General features: G+C 40.6%; 1 protein-coding gene across 2 annotated transcripts in view; it reads right to left on the bottom strand.

Moving 5' to 3' along the window:
- The window catches only part of MRC2 (mannose receptor C-type 2), a 98,141-nt gene that overhangs the window by 69,790 nt on the left and 6,177 nt on the right, over positions 1–22,174 (bottom strand). For both annotated transcript variants that reach the window (XM_087713290.1, XM_087713291.1), the window contains exons 2-4: positions 5,830–6,237; positions 3,052–3,225; positions 797–961 (exon numbers count right to left, since the gene is read on the bottom strand). In XM_087713290.1, the coding sequence (XP_087569416.1) occupies positions 797–961; positions 3,052–3,225; positions 5,830–6,237 (747 nt within the window). The remainder of the gene's footprint in view (positions 1–796; positions 962–3,051; positions 3,226–5,829; positions 6,238–22,174) is intronic.

Raw genomic sequence — 22,174 nt, 5'->3', positions numbered from 1 at the left:
ATGGCCACACCCCCACCCCTTCTCTGAGCTCTCGGCTGATGGAGCACCTGAAAACCCTCTGGGCACATCTCTACGAGGGGGACTCCTCCCTCCAGGCCCAGCCAGGTCTCAGTAATACATGCCAGGTCTGCCCTCTCGTCTAAAATTAAGTCCCGAACGAGAGGAGCTTTATGAACTACAGACCTGGCATTTAGCACCAGCAGCCTGAGGCTAGGGTCATGATTACTCACACCACCTGGCCTTGGAGTGGGACTCATAGGGCCGGAAGGAGGGATCTCTGTGACGTAGGGAGCCCTCCTTCCCCGGTAATGGCCTGCCCTAAAGTCCCCGCCATATCTGCCCCTCCCTGTTAAGACCGTAATGCTCCGGTCCACTCCCGTGTCCGTGATCCCCCTACCCATCCCCATAACCCTCGCGAGCTCCGGCAGGCCCTTCGAAACAAGCATTCTGCGGCTGGGATTGACCCAGGCCCCCACTCAGTACAGAGGGTACCTGGACAAGGTCCCAGCCTGCTCAGACATACACAATCACAGAGCCAGTCACTCCCCACTAACAATTTAAAACACAAAAAGGTTACAACAATAATAAGGGGTTAAAAAGTGGGCACATACAACAGCAATCACATCATTCACACCACATTCTTAAAAGAATACCCAACAAACAATCAGTATTGGAAGGCTTATTGTTAGTCTTTATAATTGAAAGCATGGTAAACATGCCAATCTGCAGAGCAAATTTTTTTTTCCATCCCTTTTACTAGGAGAACCTGTTTCAAGTACATATTCCCAATGCTTACCATTGATGTAGGTCTGCTCATGAATCGCAGTGATGCTAAGCAAGCCAGCCCCTTGCTGTTCACAGCTCTTTCCAGCCTCCTGCCAAGACAAGGTGGACTGGAAGTTGAACTGATAGCAGCTATTGGTGAGTTGGTCTCTGTCCCAGAATGTATCACAGTCATTGCCTACGAGGACAAGACAAAAAGGAAGTGACTCCAAGTTAACACAATACGTACTCACCTTAGTTAGCAAATGGATTCAAGAAAAGTTATGCATTTTTGGAAATTCATTCTACAGCTTGTTAAGTTGTGTGGCCATGGTTGCCTAGGAAATAATCATGTGAAAAAAGAACAAAAGAAAATGCAAGGTAGAATTGTTGGATTCAGAAGACTGTAATGTACAATGCATAAACTTATGTATACTTTTCATAAAGATTGCAGGAACTGCACAGAAAGATACATTTCTTGAATGCTCAATTTGATATTAAGCTTTCATTGTTATTGTAAAACATATAGTCCTAGTTTAACAATCCTAATTTGTGTCAGAATTTCTGTCACTAAGCTTAGGGAAACTTCATGGGCCTGCACTGCTTAGCAACTGTTTTGGTAATCCTGGTTACAGTCATTAAGCAAGAGTTGGTGTCGTTTTTAGGTGAGAACCACATGCTTATCCTGGCCTGCACGAATTGCTGTCTCTGTCCTGCTGCATTCTCCTCAGCCAGGCCCAGAGAGCATCCTTCTGCAGACAGGCTCTGCCCTCTTACCATGCTTGCCTCCACTTCAACTCCCCCTTCACCCCTTTGGCCACCATGCACTCCACCACGACCACCACCTATTATTCGCTTGCCATTCCCAGCTGCATCCAGCTGACCTTCGCAATCTTCCTCCCACTGCTGATGCTGCTGGCCTCTGTGACATGACATCTCAGGAGACATATGGGATGGAGGGTGATGGGCAGTGAAGTGGAAGGCAGAAGGGCAGCAGAGAGGCAGGGGTGGCAGAGTGCAAGGCAGCCAAAGGGGCAGAGATGGGAGAGAGATTGGTGGATGACAGAAGTTGTATGCTGTGATCATAAATGCAGGTTGCCATGTGGCCAAATTGATCATGTGCTTGTAGAGATTTGCAATGGCTGTAACTTTGAGGACTGGTAATAATTACCATTTGTTCAATGTTGTCATGGCTGGACAAATGGTCATTAAGTGAGGACTACAATAATAGTTCACAGTTGCAACAGTGATTAAAAAGTAACACTGTGACCAATCCTCACATTTATCACCTTAGCAAGTCTGTAAAACAATGAAATAAGATTGTAAGCACAATTGCAGTTTCACTTAGTGGCTGCTTCGATTAGCAACCAAGTTTCCATTTCCAATTGCAGTAATAAATAACAACTATAGGTAAATCATTCATTCAGTGACCATTCAATGTTACAACAGCACTGAAAAAAGGTGAGCTTATGATTGTTTTTCACACTTACCACCTTTACTGCATCCCCATGGTCATGTGATCAAATTTTGGGCACTTGGCATTTGACATGAGCCTACAACAGTTGCAGTGTCTCAGGACCATATGGTCACCATTTGTAACTTTCCATGCTGCCTTCTGTCAAAGACTATGGGGGAAGCTAGGTTTGCTTATAAAACTGCATGATTCACTTAACAATTGATGTGATTCATTTAACAACTGTGGGAAAAAGATTATAAAATGGGGTGCTACTTGCTTAACAACCATCTCGCTTTAGCAATAGAAATTTGGGGCTGAACTGTGGTTATAAGTTAACCTGTATACGCATCTGCATTTGTATATAAATCCAGTGCCTATATAAACAGCACTTTTCTACATGTTCTATTTCACTGTTCACTACTTACTAAGGGGAAGGTTCAGATATAAAATGCAGGAAAAGAAAGCAAGTACTAGAGAAAAATGCATACATATAATTTGAGCCTAGTTACAAAGTAGCAACTAAAGGTAGGAAGTATAGGAAAGCAATATAGGTGAGTTAAGTTGACGGGAGGGTGGCAGGAAAGAATAATAAGAAGCCCCAGGAAAAATCCATAAATATTTGTTAGTAGCAGAATTATTCAGGAAATCATAGCCCTAAGCCTTAGGAGCTTAGCTGTAAAAAGGAGAAACAATAAAAACTCTTGTGGAATCTGGTTAAAAAGAAAGAAAGAACCCATTTATTTGCACATAATCACCATCCTTATGAATAAACTGAAAAGTATTAGCCTAGGGAGTCATATGCCCACAATTCCGTACAACCGGAAGCAGCTTACTCTTAACGGGGCAGAATCCCCATCTCTCATCTTTGCCATAATCCTGTGTGGTGGCGCACCAGAGATGACCGTCTCCACGTCCCATACTTGTACAATCATGAAACCACTGATTATCATACTTGAAGGGGATGGTGCAGGGCTTTCCATGAGAGTTGCCTTGAATAGTGTAAATTTCTGGAAAAGAGAGAAAGCTACAGCTCATATTTGTCTTCTGCTAGAAAAAGGAAATGTTTATAATTTTGAACAAAAGGTTTGGCAATCAACACTTTGTAATCCAATTTAAGATTCTATAATTCTGTTATGGATAGCCATAATCAGCCTATGCTGCCTAATTTTAAATTAATCCAACACGTATTTAATTGCTGGAAGATAGTTCCAATCCATGTATGACTGTACTTCCCCCTCTCCCCTGCCCCGCCCTCAATAGTCCCCCCACATACTCTCCAATATAATCTATAAATTCTGCATCAAACGGAGAACAATACATTTAGAAAATTCAGGATTTGTTGAAAAAAATTAAGTTGGCAGATGGCTAAAACATAAAAGTTTGCACTTAAATTCATAAACATTCAGCAGATAACTCATTCCCTGATAGTGACTGAAAATGTGCTACTTAACTCTAAGAAAAAAAGATTTATTCCCATCAAGAATGATGATAGCTAAATACTGGAAAAGTTACTCCTATAATTCGGTTTATGTTTTGGCAGTAACTGAACAATTAATAGTTTTCAGAAAGCTTCCTATGTTCATCTTTTCTGAAAACAATCTTTTATGGAACTTTAAAGGTTATCCAGTTTAATTACTCCTATATGTGATGATAAAATTGGTTAGACTAAGATGCCACTAAAATGTCTTTTTGTGTTAATAGGTGGATTATAGATCACAGTAGATTAATACAAAATACAATTAAATGAGATTGAATCTTTGAAACATGATTCTTCTCTATGTGCAAAGACAATGGAGAGCAAAGAAGATTCTCCATATATTATTTTGGGAAAAAATACACCTATCTATTTTACCAATTATAGATTACAATTCCATACCTATTACTAAATTGCTTTAATCTAAATTTGCTTGGGTTATTCATTTTTCATAATGCAAATATCAATCTTAAAATTCTGCATTAAGATTGCCCAAATTCTGGATTTAGAGATCCAAACAAAATAAATCTGCATTTATACATTTGTTTTGGAAAACATTTAGACCAATGAATTTGCAGTTCACTTTTTGGTGTCAGAGACTTCATGAGATATGTTGCTAATTTTCTTCTATTGATCTTAAGAGAAACTTTATTTTACTTTTCTAATACAAGATATACATCTTGGCATTGTTAAATAACTATTTCTGTACAACTGTAAAACTATAAAATATGCACAAAGGTCTGCTGACAAAGTTTGGATTCTCACTAAACTACTCGTAGATCCCATCATTCAGATAAATTAGTAGCATTTAAATTATTTGAAATCAAACCATTGAATATTCTATTCTGAACATTCTATTTAGAACATTCTATTTAGACTGGATTTAGTGTAATAGCTGAGCCTGGATTCAAATCAGAGCAGAAACCACTTGTTCACCGTACAGCTGTTTCTCATACAAGCGGAGGCTCATTTTAAATGGTAAGAGATATTCAGAATGAATGGCGGTTAATGGCTTTGGAGTTCATCCATTCTTTGGAAAAATGGAATTCTAAATTATAGTGAAAATCTTGAAATAGCAGATTGAATCGTTATATGTACTTTGGGAGAAAGTAAAACTATTCTGATACTATTGTGTGATTTGTTTATTCAGGTTGACTTTGGGACAATGGATGAAACCTACAAAATGAACAGTAGGAATTTTAGTGTATCTACACTATCAAAACTAGAATTTAACAAGGAAGCGAATATTTTTAAAGTATTATTTCCACAGATTTAGAATATGATTGGTAGCATTCTTGAACAAACAATCTTAATTTAATTCCAATTACTGTTGAACAGATTAGTTCCAATTTATGATGGGTTTTCTTTCCATTTCAGTTTGAGAAAAATCAGTGAAAACAGGTGACAGATTGTTGGTTTTGTATTTTGTTTGTCTCTCAAGGAAAGCTATGTTCAGAGAAATGGCAAGTTTTCCATATTTGCTTTCTAAGATTTATAATGAATTATCAACAAATATTGCTCATAACTAGATAACTAAAGTGAATATGATCAAGGTGGATTGAAAGTGACTTTCCTCATATAATAAATGTAAATTTTTACTGTATAAACTAACTAATAATGTGTTGCTGTAACAACCAATACAGACTACCTTTACTAAAATAAATTAAGTAGTATATTATCATATAAGCCAGATAGTGAGGTTTGGCTACCTATAAATCCTACAGATATTGCTAAACTGCAGTTCCTAGTAATTCTAGCTAGCCAGGGCTAAAATTAAGGGATTTTTGGGAACATCCAAAAGTCCAGAAACTACCCTTTAGTTGCTATAGCAATGATCTGATAATGCTTGGACAATGAAAGTTTAATGCTGTCTATCACCATCTTGCTCTATTTTCAAGATGCAAATGGCAGATGGCTACTGGAAGTAAAAATGCTACATTACACAACTTGAACTCATAAGCATTAACCTGTACTCATTAGAGTCAATGATATCTGGTGTTTTTTTTGCTTATAATTATAATAAAAATATCTAAAAGATATTAAATTTGGATAGTGCAGAATAACATTTTTAATTATGACATGTGCAATGATAGGAAACAACAACATTAATTTTTCAGTCTTCTAATGTGGGTTTTACCAGAGTATGGCCTAGAGCACAAATCTTCATCATTTCCATAGATCTTCCATTGTCCTCCACGAGCCTGGTCACCTCTCTCAGCTGGTGTCAGTGACCAGTTCCCCAACCTCGAGCTCAAATACTGGGAAAGCTGGTCCCCTAGACTCCGACAGTTCCACCGCATGTTGACAGATTCACTGCTACATTCATAAGTGGCCAATGCATGGGTAGTGGCACTACTGTTTGCAGACTTCCAGGAGACTCCCAAGCACTGCATGTTTCCAATGTTGAAAAGCCGATTCCTGGAAACCCATTTCCACTTCTGAGCAGGAAGACTTGTATTACAGATTTTAGAAATTTTCACCAAAGAATCCTTTGTTTCCAAGCAGCTCTGCAGACCATTGTTATAGATGAGGAATATCCCAGAGTCTGAGAAAATACAAAAAAACCCACCAACAAATATTACTATCGCTACTGAAGGTTCAAATACAGAAAACCATTCAGTATCAACTACCTGACACATATCCCCAAATACCTCACAAATGAAGCCATCTAAATTTGGTCTTGGCACAGAGTTAGAAGCAGACAATAAATACGGCAAAAAAACTATTAGTAAATTAATATGGAATGGGAAAAGACACGGAGTGAAACAAAATGTGTACAAGACACCAAAGAGAGAGCTGGTCTTCGGATCTTCCAAATCTAAAACTATATCAGGAAGCAAGCTGCCTAACACAGACAACAGAATGGATAAAACCCCTGAATAGTTAAATGTCAATTTTGGAGAGGGTTGATATTAAATTCTGGATCGATTGAGAAGACGTGAGACAGCTGAGGTAAGTTGAACAGCGTTTATTTAACAGAACTCAACAATAGAATACATGATTCAGCACCTCACCCAGCTTGACAGCTATTTATACTGGAGCTGTCAAGCAGGGCAACCAATGGGAACGAAGCAGACAGCCTGCACTTAGCCAGCCGTGCCTTAGCCAATCAGGCGTGGCTGAGCTGTTGCCGGCTGTCAATCGTAAGTTGAGGACTTGCGGCCAGTCATAAGTCAAGGACTTAGGATCGATCACAAATCGAGGACTCAACACTTCTGCCCCCCCCCCAGCGAGGACGCAAGTACGGCAGTGACGCATGCGTAATCGCTCAAATAGGTCAAGATGGTATCCGGCAACCCATGGATTGCAAATAGATGTCATAGGCCCCATGTGGTGGACTCTACAGTAGTAAATGGCATGAGCATGAGTTCCACCCAATGCGAGTAGGCGTCCATGACCACCAGAAAGTTCTGACCATGGAAGGGACCCATGAAATCCAAATGGAGCTTCGACCAGGGTCCCCTGGGAAGCTCCCAGTCCCTAACAGGTGCAGCAGGGGGAGCAGGGCAGGATTCCTGGCAGGAGATGCAGTGGCCCACACAAGTTGCTATGTCCTCGTCCATCCTGGGCCACCAGACATAACTGCAAGGCAAGGCTTTCATGCGAGCTATGCCTGGGTGATCCTGGTGGAAGCGGTCAAGCACTTGGTGGCAGAGGGAGGGAGGAATGATGACCCTGTCACCTCAGAGCAAGCACCCGCTGTGGAGGGAGAGCTCCAGTTGGTGGGTCTTGAAGGGGCGGAAATCCTCGGACACCTTGCCCAAAGGCCACCCCCTCTGAACCCAAGTGAACACTTGGGACAGGATGGCATCTGCTAAGGAGTGGGCCACTACGTCAGAGGAGGTGAGCAGCAAGTCCAAAGAGGCAATGGACAGGACAGAAGCTGATGGAACATGGCTAAGGTCAGAGTCAGGGAGAGTGCAACGGCTGAGGGCATCTGCCTGCCCCAGCTGCTTGCCCGGACGGTACTGCAGTGTATACGAGTATACTGTGAGGAACTCCGTCCAACGGGTCATCCTAGGGGATTAGAATGGGAGGGGTCGGACAGTTACCAGCAGAAGTCCAAGGAAAGGCTTGTGGTCGGTGTACAGAGTGAAATGCCATCCGTAGAGATAATCATGGAACTTTTTAATCCCGTACACAGCAGCCAGAGCCTCCTTGTCGATCTGGCTGTAGTTCCTCTCAGCAGAGGAGAGTGTCCAGGAGTAAAAAGCTATAGGGGCTTCTGAGCCATTGGGGAGGACATGGATCAGAACTGCCCTCACACCAAAAAGGGAGGCATCACATGCTAATCTCAGCAGCAGCTTGTCACTGTATTGGACTAAACAGCTGCTGACATAAGCATAGCTTTGACAACCGCGAACGCATGCGGCTCACGGCTGCACCAGCACCACACCACAGATCGGTCGAGAAACCAATGCAGTAGCTCGGCAAGTGATGCCTTGTGCAGAAGAAATGGCGCATAGAAATTTTAAAAAACCAAGAACGCCTTCAGCTCCACTTTAGAGGTGGGAGTGGGGGCATTCCTGACGGCTGCTACTTTAGAGGGAGTGGGATGGATGCCCTGGGTGTCCACAAGGAAACCCAGGAATTCCATCCTAGGCACAGCAAAGGAACATTTGCTGTGCTTCAATTTTAAGCCCACGACCCTGAAACGTTGCGGACCTTCCGAAGGACTTCGATGAGCCCTGATCGACTGCAGACAGCGATCAGGACGTCATCTAAGTAGGGAACCACTTGAGCAGGTTTTTGGACTTGAAGACCTCAAAGCTATATTCTGATTGATTATCTACAATTAATACTGATATAATTTTATTTTTATTTTCAATAATTAATTATTTTCAATAATTGAAACATTCTAAATCAGGGGTGCCAAACTCAATTTCATTGAGGGCCACATCAGGGTTCTGTTTGACCTTGGGGTGTTTGTGGCCAGGGTAGGTGTGGCTAGCTCAATGTCACTCGTGTCAGGGGCGCTTGTGGTGGCCCGGGTGCTCTGCCAGTGAAAACAGTCTCCCGAGTTCCGTTTTTGGCTGTGATGGCCTCCTGCAACTTTCTGCCAGAGAAAATGGAGCTTGGGCAACCCTCCTGACCTCCATTTTTCCTGGCAGAGACACTGCAGACTGGTTCTTTGCTGTTTCCAGAATGGCCCTGCGGGCCAGATATAAGCATACTGTGGGCCAGATCTGGCTCCCGGGCCTTGAATTTGACACCCCTGTTCTAATAGTAGAATTATCATAATTGTCAATTATATTAAATATTACTGTATTGAAATTTACATTGAAACAATAGAATGTATCAAGATTTACAATTACAATAAAAGGTAAAAAGAAGAATCAATAAATATGAAATAGAGCCTTAGAACATAGAATGGTTAAAAAAGATCTTTGAGGTCTTGATGTGGGAAATCCTAGATTCAATAGTCCCACATCTGTAATCAAACATTTTGGAAAGGAATGACTACGTTAGTATGCTGAGAGTAGGGACAATTAACGAGAATGATATATCGTACTTTGATTGCAAATAAATATATACTCTCATAATGTTTTACTTGATGTTTTAGTTCAAATTTCCAGTAATGACTAATGCTATAATTAACTTTCTTGTCTTAAACTGGTTTTTTTCCAAGAAAATTCTTAGCAAGATTTCTGCCTAGTTGTATGCTTTCAGCTCAGAAAATATGAGTTCTGAGACACCATCTTTTAAAAAAAAAAAAAAGTTAAGCACTTTTAGGATCTTTTTTTTAAGCAGCAAAAAGAGAAACATAAACTTCCCTTCCAAACAAAGGCCGACAGCACATTTTAAGAAGAGTTAGCTTTCCACAACTTGCTCTATATTCTTAGCTTTGTGGTTTTAGAAACTTTCAGGTCACAGTAAGCTAACTCAGCAAAAAGTGTGAGTGAGCCAAAAAAACAAACAAAAAAAGCATCAACTTACTCTAAAAACAAAGGGCTAAAGTTGGAAAATTACAGCTTATAGAACTTAGAAAATTACAGCCCCAAAAAGTTTCATGACCTTTTGCTGAAGAGAAAAAAAAAGGAAAATAGCCATCAGTTACTTGATTAATGAAGAGTTACAAAAATTAATTACCTGATTAGTAAAATCTTGGTTCTAGTTGGAAGATGTTTCTTCTATTTCATCTATTATAGTAAAATTCATGTCTTTAAGGGAGATGAAAACTTTAATAGATGAAGTGCAACAAGAGCAAGCATGGGCAGACCTCAAAAGGAATGTGTCTATCTTGCTCCTCATGTAATTACGCCTTACTTTAGGACTATTGCATTGTAGATCTTTTTGCAACCTGGTGAAGAATCTGACTATATGTTGCTACGGGCCTTTGTATATTTGTTCATTTATCAAATTTATATGTCTACATTATGGGCAGTATATAGCATCTATACTTAACAGATATCAGAACACATGTACTTAGATAGAGGCATTGGCTGGTTGTTTAAATTTCAGATGAAAGCTCAGAAAATTTTTTAAATCCCCATAAAATATTTTTCCAGTCCCTTCAAGTCCAAGTTACAGAAATGGGAGAAACTACACATGAACATTATTATTGCAATTATGCAATTAATTTCAAAATATGATATTTTTACAGTTCTTACGCGGTCATCATTTACACCAAAGAATCAAAATTTAAAAACCTAGATTAATCAAATGAGATGATAGACCCTGAAGTCAGTTAAGTACAATAGCCTGTACCAACCTGATGTGTTTCAAAAATGTTAAGAATAGTTATTTGTTGAGGATGAAAGGAGCAGAAGAGTGCTTGCAATGCATCTGGAGGTCACTGGGCTAGAAAGGCTGCACTTTAGATAAATTGTTTGCCCTTCCCTTCCTTTTCTCTCTCTCCACTTCTATTTTTTTCTGTTTCCTCTTACTTTTAAATATTATTATTCAGTCAAGATTGGTAAAACTTCTGGTAGCATGTCTTATTGTCTAATCACCTGATTATTTTATCACCTTATCATTTTACACTCGTACCTGGAAATTTGAAAACCATTATCCTCTACCTAAAAAAATGGCAGGGGAATTCTTTACTGGGAGAAGAGCTTAGAAAGTTAACATAGTAAGCACACCCACAAAAATTCAATCCTCCACACTTTTTCATATGTGTGATATACATTAAAAGGAATGAAGTTTCAATTGTGTAATCATCATAACCATCTTGACCTTTTGGATGGCTCCTAAAAACAGCATCATTTCTATAAAATAAAATTCTCGTAGCATTAATTTTAATGCCAACCTAGAGAGATCAGTGTAGAAGTGAGACAGGCCATCCCAACATAGAGAAAGATGGTTTGTTATGGAAATTGCCTAATTAAACTTTAGTATATTAATTTGACAATTTAAAAAATGAAGAATCCAGAAACAAACTCATTTTCACAGCAAATTATCATGTTACAAATACTGATACCACTATAAAAATTATCAAGGAAGTAAATACCATTTTCTTTTCTAGACAGCTGGATGGTAATTCCCTCATGAAAGTTTACAGAACAGCTGCTCTGCCTCAAGGCAATTATTTATGGTATTTTGCAGAGCAGCATCATAATCTCACCCTGATTAATATTCTAATGAAAATACTGAGTGAAATGCTGCTATTCTCAAGGGAGATCAAAATTCTGAAATATGTCAGACAACCAGACTTAATTTTTTTCTTGACTATCTCTTGGGAGCAAAAGTCACATTCCAGCAGGCTCAGGATACAGAAGATGCCAATAGACACCAATCTGTGCTTTACTTAATTAAAATCTATCATATAAGGAATACCAAATTGAAGCAGCTATAGCTACCACTAACATAATTTTTCCACGCTACTTTCAATAAAAGAGCCCAGACACACCACAGGGAAATTATGATATTGGCAGCTCAATCACTTTGTTCAATGAAATGCTGTTTCATCTTCCTTGCTACGCAATGCAATGTTGTCACACACTTTGCCACATCTGCATCAGAAATACCCAGATGTGTTGCCTAGGGTAACCTCAAGCCTGACACTACATGGAATCGACTTTGTGGGATGATGTTTGAGAGCCCTGAATCCAGACATATGACACGTCCAATCCAAATATTAATTTTCATAACACCCCTAGAATCACATATAAGAATCCAAGCACAAATAGGCTTCTGGCTATGGATTTAATACAATTGGGCTCAGATTGGATGTAATTACCTACAATATTTTCTTTCTGTAGAGGAAAAAAGATAATACACTGAATGGATTTAATTATAAAATAAGCCAAGAACACTTGACAATTTTTGACTGGAGCAAAATGATTCCTTTTGTCTATTTTTCCCATTGTTTTTCTTTTCTTTATTTTAGATTTGAGAAAGTAATATGACTAGACTATATTTTTCACTGTTCAGATATTTTTATATATGTAATGACAACGGTTCATGCAGTTAAGAATAAAGAACATAAAAGGATAATGAGATATCTTATGCAATAATATAATAATGCACAATTTATAGAAATAGAATTAATTTAGAACCTTTGACAAATAAAATGGAAACAAGAGATTAGATTGGGAACTGAAGTGAAGAAGAGATTGTTAATTAAATAAGTAATGGAACATCTGAAATTTGAAATTAAAGTAAAAGAATCTTGAAAACCTGATAACGAAAGTAGAGGAAGATGAAAAAAAAAAACAGAGGGAAAAATGAAGATGGAGCAATGGACAGCATTATAGGCTACAGACACAAATTAGTCAGTTGACTAAACTGGTGTCAGGGATCCAAGAATCTGAAAGTTTCCAGGTTTTCTCCATCCAAAAGAAAGTTCAAGTCCCTGCCCAGCACCCACATATCCATCACATGATCCAATCAGGCACCATCCAAACCGGAGATGCTTCCCAGTCATTCATCACAGTTGCAGGGCAAGCTGACATTGACTTTCTGAGAAAGAATGTTATTATGACTACATAGCACCCGCACTCTATATAATTCCCCCCTCCCATTTTCCCACAGTAGAAAATGTGGCAGGCCTGAAGTCCAAAAGGTGAAAGATGGCTTCCAGCTCTGACAATTGGATTAAAGAGATTCCCTTTCTCTCACAGGAAGCATCCGTGTCCCAAAGGTAGAAGAACAGGGTTGTCAAACTCCCAGCTCGCGTGCCGGATGTATCACACGGTGGTCACGCCTACACCTGTTTTAGCAAAGAGGGGGATGGAAGTCCTGATACGTCACTTGATAACGTGAGTTTGACACCTCTGTAGTAGAAAAAGGACAACAGAATGTTGACTACTAAAGCTTTTTATGTTTAGAATGGTACAGTTTTTAAAAATAAACTCTATTTTGCTTCTTTTGTCAAAACAAACCAAGTAATACAACTTTGAAATGGATGACTGGAAGAATTGTTAAATATGACATTTAAATTTAATCAAGTAATTGAATTAATTGTTGGGGACAATATACTGACACTTAAACTGCTCAGAGACTGCTGTAGGGGTCCCCATCCCCCAGTCTGCGGACCAGATATGCAACATGCCAGCAACTGGGCTGCGCAAACAAGCGAAGCTCCATCTGTGGGATGTAGACAGCACATGAAACCATAATTCTCTGCTCCGTGGAAAAATCTTTCTCCGTGGAACTGATCACTGGTGCCCCAAAACAATTATCCCCTGTCCATGGAGATTCCCCAAGTGGTTCAAAATTCATGACTCAAAAAACTTTTTCCAATGGAACCAATTATGTATCCTTGGAGGACTTTTAATCCACTTTTTAACATCTTACAGGTATCCCCAAGTTATGACAGTTCACTTAGCCACTGTTCAAAGTTATGACACAGCCCCCACAAGTACTTATGACCGAGTACTGAAATTAGAAATGTTGCAGCATCATAGCAATTGTTTACACTTATGAACAACCGTAGAGGCTCTGCAACATTTGCCCTGCCTATTTCCTTCCCATGCCGGGCTGCCACAGGCACCAGGCCTGTGGATATTCACCTTGGGAAGATCTAGCGAGCTTTCAGTTTCAATGTTTCGATGCTTCAGGTTTTCAATGCATTTGCAGAGACCTAAAATACAGCAGGTTCACATGAAATCAGAAGCATGAGATGTCATGTTATTGATCTTGCCTGATCACACAGTACTTTGGGTCTCTGTTCTCTGTAAAAGGAGGCCTAGATGAGTTGTGCAGCAAAAGGCTTTGCAAATGGCAGGAAGGCCTGAATCATGGAAGCAAAAAGGCTTGCCGAGGCCTACTGGGCTGAGAGATTGCGTCCCTATAGGCCCGGGATGGCGAACCTATGGCACACAGGTGGCACGCGGAGCCATTTGTCAGGGCACATGAGGCGTTACACGCGCTGGCCAGCTAACTTCGGCCTTTTTTTGAGGCCATTTTTCACTCTCCCCAGGCTCCAGAGGCTTTACAGGCAAAAACAGCCTGTCCCCGTCGGCCCTCTGGAGGCTTCAGGAGCTTCCCTGAAGCCTCTGGAGCATAAAAAACTGGCCCTATGGGCAAACCGGGAGTTTGGGAATGGACTTCAGGTTTGCTCATAGGGACGGTTTTAGCACTCCGAAAGGCCCCTGAAGGCTCTGGAGGGCCTTGGGAGGGGGAGACTGTTTTCGCCCTCCCCAGGTTCCTATAAAGCCTCTGAAGCCTGGGGAAGGCGAAAAAAGCATGCAAAAAATGGGGGAGAGCACCAGTCATGCGTCCATGCACGCTGGGGTCACACATTACATTATGGGTGTGGCATACCCATGCACGACCCCCTCCCCATGTTTCCCCCCGCTTTTGGCACGCGAGCCAAAAACGATTTGCCATCACTGCTATAGGCTCTGGTCATTTTTGCAAAAACCACCAAGAACAGAAGCCAGGAGGGACGCATGCATCCCTCTGGGCCTCTGTTTACAGCGGCAAAGGCCTTTCTTCAAGACTTTGCCATTGAAAATGAAGCTTCTGTTCGCTGCAGCAAAGGCCTTTTCTCAAGTCTTTGCTGCTGAGAACGGAGGCCTGGAGGGACACATGAGCCCTTCCTGGGCTCCATTCACAGCAGCAAAGACTTTTTGTAAAAATGACTGGAGCCTACAGAAACACAATATCTCGTCCCTGTAAGCCTCAACAAGCTTTTGCTCAAAGCAAAACTGTAGCAGAGAAGGTGGAGTATGGATAGCTCCGTGATTGTTAAGATCTACATAAAGTAAGTGACCCGGATGGGGTGAAGTATGAAATATCTCAGTAGGTGGGGAAAGCACTAGCCTCCCTCCATGGCTTTCCACACCCTGAGATGGTTCCACCACAAAAGCGCGTAGGACAAAATCGTGCTCGACAAAAGCGCGCTGTGACGTCATCACAGCGCGACGATAAAGATCGAAAAAATGTAAAAATAAAGCTAAAACCTTCCCCTAACCCCCCCAAACCTAACCCTAAACCTAACCCTAACCCTAACTCTTAACCTAACCCTAAACCTAACCCTAAACCTAACCGTTAAAGTAACGAAAAACGTAACGCTAACCCTTATCCTAACCCTAACGCTAACGCTAACGCTCTAAAGCTAACCCTAACCCTTACCCTTACCCTAACCCTAACCCTAACCCTAACCCTTACCTTTATGTGAATCGGCTTGCTTTAATTTAATTTTTATTAATTTTTATTTGAATTTTTCGATCTTTTTCGTCGCGCTGTGATGACGTCAAAGGCGCGATTTTGTCGATCGCGCTTTTGCCGTCCGCGCTTTTGACGGGTCACGCCCTGAGATAGTTCATGTGCCCTGTGTATTTGATAAGTGAATGCGTAGGGAAAAGCAGGGAGTGATCACAGTCAAGCTATATAATTCACTCCTACGAATCCTCCGGTTCCGAATATACTTGGCAGGCACCATTACATTCGTAACTCAAGGACTACCTGTATTTGATTATAATTCTATATAAATTGCATATTAGAATTGGAGATAAGGTATACTGCTCTGCCTTGTTTTATTTTTATTTTCTGCTTTTTTAGATGCATTGATTGTAATTATACATCATCCTTTGTAGATCCTTCTTGAAAAAGAAGATCCACAGCAACTCCCAGTCCTCTTGTAAAACCTATTTTATGTTAACTGTCAGTTTGTAACAATAAGGTGAGAAGTGTCCCAGGTTTTACTGATTAGTATCTAAATATCCATGTATAAATTTACTTTTTCAAAACAGTGTTATGATCTGTATAGAATTTACTATTTATTCATGCATCCCAAATGGTAATGAAGAAAGAGAGCATATCAAAGCCCCAACATTAAAAATAGTTATTTTTCATTATTAATTATTATTCTTAATTAATAATTACACTTTAAAGTTACCTAGAGAGATATTTGGGGATCACAGACTAAATATCCTGGTAATGAGGAACAGGCAACTGAAAGCTCTAGAGTCTAGAACTATTAAATCAGAAGAAAAAATAGCCTGAAAATCCCATTCTCTTCCCTTGAAATGATACTAAAAAAAAAATCAATTCTACAGCATAAAACTGCCTCTCTCTGCTCTATAGCAGCATTTCTCAACTTTAGTAACTTTAAGGCTCAGTTTCCAGAATTTCCAGCAGCATGAACTCTAAACATCTTTAAATTGCTGAGATGGAGAAACTCTGCTCTAAAGTAAATAAACACTGCCAGATCTGGATTCAAGTCTTCACACATGGAAAGCAACTTAATTTTCCCCTACCCTCCATGGCCCTTGTTTCAAAAGAATTGTATTTCTCTTCCATGTTTAAAAATCTTCCAATGTTTAAAAATCTTCACTGGACAAGATTATAGAATTGAAGAACAACAGCTTCTTGGAGGTTTAACGCATCACCAAATTTAAGAAAAATCTCTATTGATGTTCTATAATTTCTATTCTAATCTATTGCATTTTCTGCTCAGAAAAGAAATACTTTCCAATCACCTTTCAATTAAGGAATTGACTTGAGTATCCATAGCAGGATGAGAAAGGGCTGGGAGACAGAGTAGACATTTGTTTAGATCATCCACAACTAAATTCTCCTTCTCAATCTTACATGTCAGTACAAAGAGATGTTAAGTCATCTTCTAGAGAAGATGGCTTATCACTCCAGAAACATAATGAGGCCTGACAGCCTCCTCTAGGAACAGATCTAAAGAGTGTCAAAATCCTCTTTGGTTTTCCTCAGGAAAAGATAGGAATATAAACTCAAATCTGCCTAACAAGGAGGAAGGAATATACAATCTCCTAAACTACCATATTTTTTGAAGTATATGACGCACCTTTCCCCCCCAAAAGGGTGAAAATCTGGGTGCGTCTTATACACTGAATAAACAATTTTTGGCCTCCTGAAACCCCATCCCCGTGCATCCCTTTTTGTTTTGCAAAAATGGACACACAGAGGGTTTGGGGGCTGGGGAGAGCAAAAATGAGTGAAAAGGGGCTTGTTTTTCACAAAACAGGAGTGTTTCTGCCCTCCCAAGCCCCAAGAGCACTGCAAGCTTTCCAAACTCTCTTCATGCCCCATTTTTTCCTCGCTTTTGCCCTCCCCAGCCCCCAGGAGCACTCTACAGGCCTCCCACCTCCTCTGCACACCCCGTTTTTTACCTCCCAAACCCCCCATGAGTTACGTTTTTGCCCTCCCCAGCCTTCAGGAGCACTTTGCAGGCCTCCCAAACTCCCTGCATAGTCCATTTTTCACAAAAAAAAACATGGCATGCAGAGGGTTTGGGAGGCCTGCAGAGTGCTCCTTGGGGCAAAAACTTTTTTTAAAATTTACCTCTTCAAAATTTTCGTGCGTCTTATACTCCGGTGAGTCTTATAATCCAAAAAATATGGTATATAAATGTATCCTTTCTTAAATACCTGTATGGGAAAAGAATGCATTTCCATATTCTGTGAGATTTTATGGAGACCAAGAGAACATTTTCTTGCCTTTCTTTGGGCCTGGGCCCTTCTTCAGGATAGAAATTCTAAGAGCCTTTTCAACCTGGAAACCTTTTCTGCGCTCTTGATAGGAATGGTGTCAGCAATCTCCTTTCAGTTTTCCTGCTGACATGTTGCCACTGAATACATTTAGTCTTTTCTCTCACACACAAGTATGAAAGGCAAAGGCATATAGATTACATGGTTTTCCTCTGCCACCCCCACCCCCCAATCATTCCTCACAAGTCATTTCTTTCAGGAATTAAACCATCTTCCAACACACATGCAAGTTAATTATTTATAGCTATAACATAGCCTTTATTTTGCTTCAAAAAGCAAAGCCTTCCTCCTTAAATTAGTTAGTGTCCCGTCTCCTGTTTACAATAAAAATTAATGGGGAGCTGTTCATCCTTCTATTCATATCCCTGAACTTAAACAAAAATCAATCAAAGCCCATCTGCATTTCCACCTTCATCAACTTGGAGTGACAGCATTACGATTCATTCTGGTAGAACAAAGCTGCCTTTCTTGTAGGAATGAAAACCAAAAGCCATAAGGGCATCTCAGAAAAACGCCTAGGCCAGGAGTTTTCAAACTTTGCAATGCCACAATCTCCTAAAACAATAAATTGATTTGTGCAATATCACCAAACATTAATAAAATGAATCACTTCATTGGGGTTGGGATTAAGTAAAACATAAATAAATAGCTTGCTTTTAAAAATTAATGTTTAAGCATTTAACAAAACAATGGTAGAACCCTATAACTTATTAAAATAAAATGTAAATTTAAAACAAATTTAAATCCATATTTTAATTTTTTTTTAAAAGGATAAGCTTGTTTACTTTTACACAATCCTAGAAATCTGCTACATTTTTAAATGGACACTCATTTTTATCTCCATATTTACTTTCAATAATTATTTGCTCGTTATAGCAACAACTTAGGGCAAAACAGATTCACTGAAAAAGATTCTTATAAATGTCTAGCAGTGCTTCTGAAAGAGTCTTTAAGTTTTGTCATATCTCTGAACAAAAATATTTTATTTAAAAGATGCCTTTTATATCTAATCAAAACATTATATATGTATGTGTGTGTGTATGTATATATGTATGTATATATGTATGTGTGTATGTGTATGTGTATGTGTATGTGTGTGTATATATATATATATATATATATATATATATATATATATATATATATATATATATATATATATATATATATATATGCTTATTAGTAACTCATAATCAAATTGGAATGCTTTACAGAGATTCCAAAATTATATGGATACCATTGAAATTAGTTTTAAAATTACCTTTATATATTAAAGGAATTGGCTAAAAATAACTAATTTAACAGGGATAAATTCAAAGTTATTCATGCATCATGTAATTTCAGGCTGCACCAACAGAAGCATAGTTTCCAAATCATGGGAAATAATTATTCAAGTTTAATCTTTAGACAGACTCTACAACAAAATGATGTGTAGTTCTTGGAATTATACTTTAAGAAGAAACTGGAGGAGAGAGGAGCCGAAGTTGCGACAACACAATATGCGATCTCAATGCTCTGAGATCGCAGTCAACACTTTTGCCTCTGGGTGGTCCAAACGGACCTAAACCATCTTGTAGAGACGGTGAACGGGAAAAATACATCTTACTGATCACAGGGACATCGGAAAGTCTCTGAACCAAGAGAAACTCTTCAAGCCGGTGACAAAATTATTCAATGGCATTTGTTGAGTTAATCTTTATAAATGTTGCACCTTTGACACAAAACTACTGAAGGTTAAACAGTGCCAAATAAACCCTCAAAGTGAATTGGAATTGTTATTTAGAAATTTGGACATCAGCTCATAAGTAGACTTTGAATAGGCTCATAAACTCATCAAAGCTAAGAGATACACATTTGGCTATGCTGTAACTGCTTCCAATAACCAGCTAAAATTATAAATCACATTTTGTACAATTTGAATTTGCAAAATACTTCAATAGCAGGTCCACATAATACTGTTTCCCTGAAAATAAGACCCAGTATTATATTTTTCTGGTTGCCAAAATAAGCACCATGGCTTATTTTCAGGGGAGTTTTTTCACAGCTGCAGCAGAGCAGGAGGCAAGGCGGGAGGCTGCCAGACGAAGCCAGGTGGTGGAGGGATGGAGGATGAAGTGAGGCAGGGGGTGCGGAGCTGCTCCATGTGCCCTGCAGTGGCTTACCAGAGGGCCCCGCAGCCAGGCCATCAATGTGCTGACAACTGTCTCTGGCCTCATGGCGGCAGCTCCAGCAGCCCTGTGCAGGATTGCCGCTTGGTTCTTCTCCTTCCTTGCCACAACGAAACAGGAGACTGAGCAATGCACCAGTGCTGTGGCCACTAAGTGGGGCGGTGGGGGGGGTGGAGGACAAAACAAGGCAGAGAGGTGAGGAGCTGCCCCATGTGCCCCGCACCAGTTTACCAGAGGGCCCCTCAGTCAGGTCATCAACACCGAAAACAGCTGAAAGTGTGCTATTAAAGTTTTTACTCTGGATGGGTCACCTTTGCGTAATCAAGCCCTGAAAGATTGTGGAAAGTGTGTACTTGAAAGCAACACACAGCTTCTCCCAGTAACAAGAATTGCAGGCAACTCTGTGCCTTTCAAACAATCTTCCAGGGCTTGAACACTACCTTCAGCTGTTTTCAGCGCTGCTCGGCTTCTGATCCCACCACCCCCAGGGTGGCCTGGTGGACGGGATTGATTTCTGCCTTTTCTGCCACTGTGGTCTGAGACCATCCCCCCAAATCACACCGCTGTCAAAGTAGATCCTGGATGCTGCACTGCAATAGGGAAAAGTGGAGTGAGGGAATGAGGAGGGGGAGGAAGAAGGAGGGAAAGTGGCTGAGTGAGAAGTGGAACTATCCCAGCCGCCACCATAGCGAGAGAGCAAGTACCGATTCAACGTGTGTGTGTGTGAGAGAGAGAGAGAGAAAGAGAGAGAGAGAGAGAGGTATGGGAGGGAGGGAGGGAGGAAGGGCTAGCAGCGGTGTGCTCTCTTCCTTTCTTTCTCTCTTCCTTCCTTGCACTGCACAGCAATCGCTGGTCCTCACCTTCTCACTGGCCTGCATTGCCTCGTGTCTGGAAATGCCAGCCCCATTTTCTGCCACTTCTCCTTCCAGCATTGTGTTCCTCCTTTGAAGGGAGATGCAGAGTGATGCAGACCGGTAAAACAGGGCTGCCATTTCCACCACATGCAGAGCAACAAAAGTAGTTTTTGGGACTAAAAGAAAAAAATTCAGTCAGATCTTCCAATTTTGGGGTTTTTTTTTTTTTTTGAGAAGTTGGAAGGTCTGATTGGACTTTTTTTTTTTTTAGTCCCACAAATGTCTTTTTTGCCCTAAATGCAGCGGCAGAGAAAGCAACAGAGCTGGAAAACAGGTTAGCAAAGGAATGCCTTGGGGAAGCGACGGGAGCTGGGCAGTGGTGCTCTGCGGCAGTAAAGAAATGCAATGGAGCTGGAAAGCCAGTTAGTGAAGGAATGCTTTGGAGAAGGTCTCCAGATCCACAGCGGTGGAGAAACACAACGGATCTGGAAAGCAGGTGGCAAGGCAAACCCTTAAAAGTTCTAGGCGCTGAAACAGGCCTGACTCAAGGCAAAGCCAGCCATCTACTGAAATGCAGCAGTAGAGCTGCAGGCCTCCAGAACTGCTGCCTTCGAAATGATGAACAGGGACCAGGCAGCACGAGGTGGCACCACAGGACAGAAGTGGAAGATGGAGGAGAAGACAGTGGTCACCGCTGGGCATATGATCTGGAGGGCAGGAGGGACTCAAGAAAGTCCCTCCAGCAGCAGACGTAGCTGATGCACAGTGCTGGCAATGGCCTTTCAATGTCACTTTCCCCCTGGCTCTGAAACAGTGAAGGGGGATCGGGTAATAGGACCAAGCCTCCTCCATAACATGGCAGTCCATCTCAGGAGGGGAGTGGAAGTGAAGAGGCAGGAGGGCGGGCAGCATTGAATGGGTGGGGGGAGATCGCTGAGTGGGGAGTGGCCTAGCTGCGGAGGCCACCACCTACGCCTCACCTCATGGCAGTGTCACAAGCGCTCCTGCCTTGTTGCGGCTGCAAGCAACCAGATGGTGGGATGGAGTGGGTGCGGCTTAACTAGGGCTTATTTTGGGGTAGGGCTTATATTAAGCACAGGCTTGGAGAATCTGGCTAGGATTTATTTTGGGGGGATTTTATTTTTGGGGAAACACGGTAGTAATTTAGATGTGGTACATCTATATATAGCAATGTATACAGAGAAATATTTATTCATTTATTTAAATTAGATTTAAAGAAAACATGATGAAGACAGTAGGATTGAATTAGGGAATCAGCAATGTGAAGTTGATTGCTGAAGACAATCATCATGGCATATGATGGAAATAAAACATGAGAGAACAAACCATGCTTAGAAAATTGTTCAATCTTAAGAAGGAAGTAACACAAGAATGTATGATGTCCCCTTAATAATATATTTGTGGACAAAGTGTATGAGATACTGTGATGATAGTAGAAATATACTGTTTGAGAACAAAAATATATGCCTATTTTTCTATGAAGATGATGCGGTATAGCAGATAACTGAACAGCTTGCAGTGAATCT

The sequence above is a fragment of the Thamnophis sirtalis genome, unplaced genomic scaffold, assembly GCF_051295495.1.
Source record: "Thamnophis sirtalis isolate CommonGarterSnake01/CBP01778 unplaced genomic scaffold, rThaSir2_p1.2 scaffold_4, whole genome shotgun sequence".
Classification (NCBI taxonomy): Eukaryota; Metazoa; Chordata; class Lepidosauria; order Squamata; family Natricidae; genus Thamnophis; species Thamnophis sirtalis.
The sequence above is the reverse complement of the archived record's forward strand: the minus strand, read 5'-3'. Positions and strand labels throughout refer to the sequence as shown.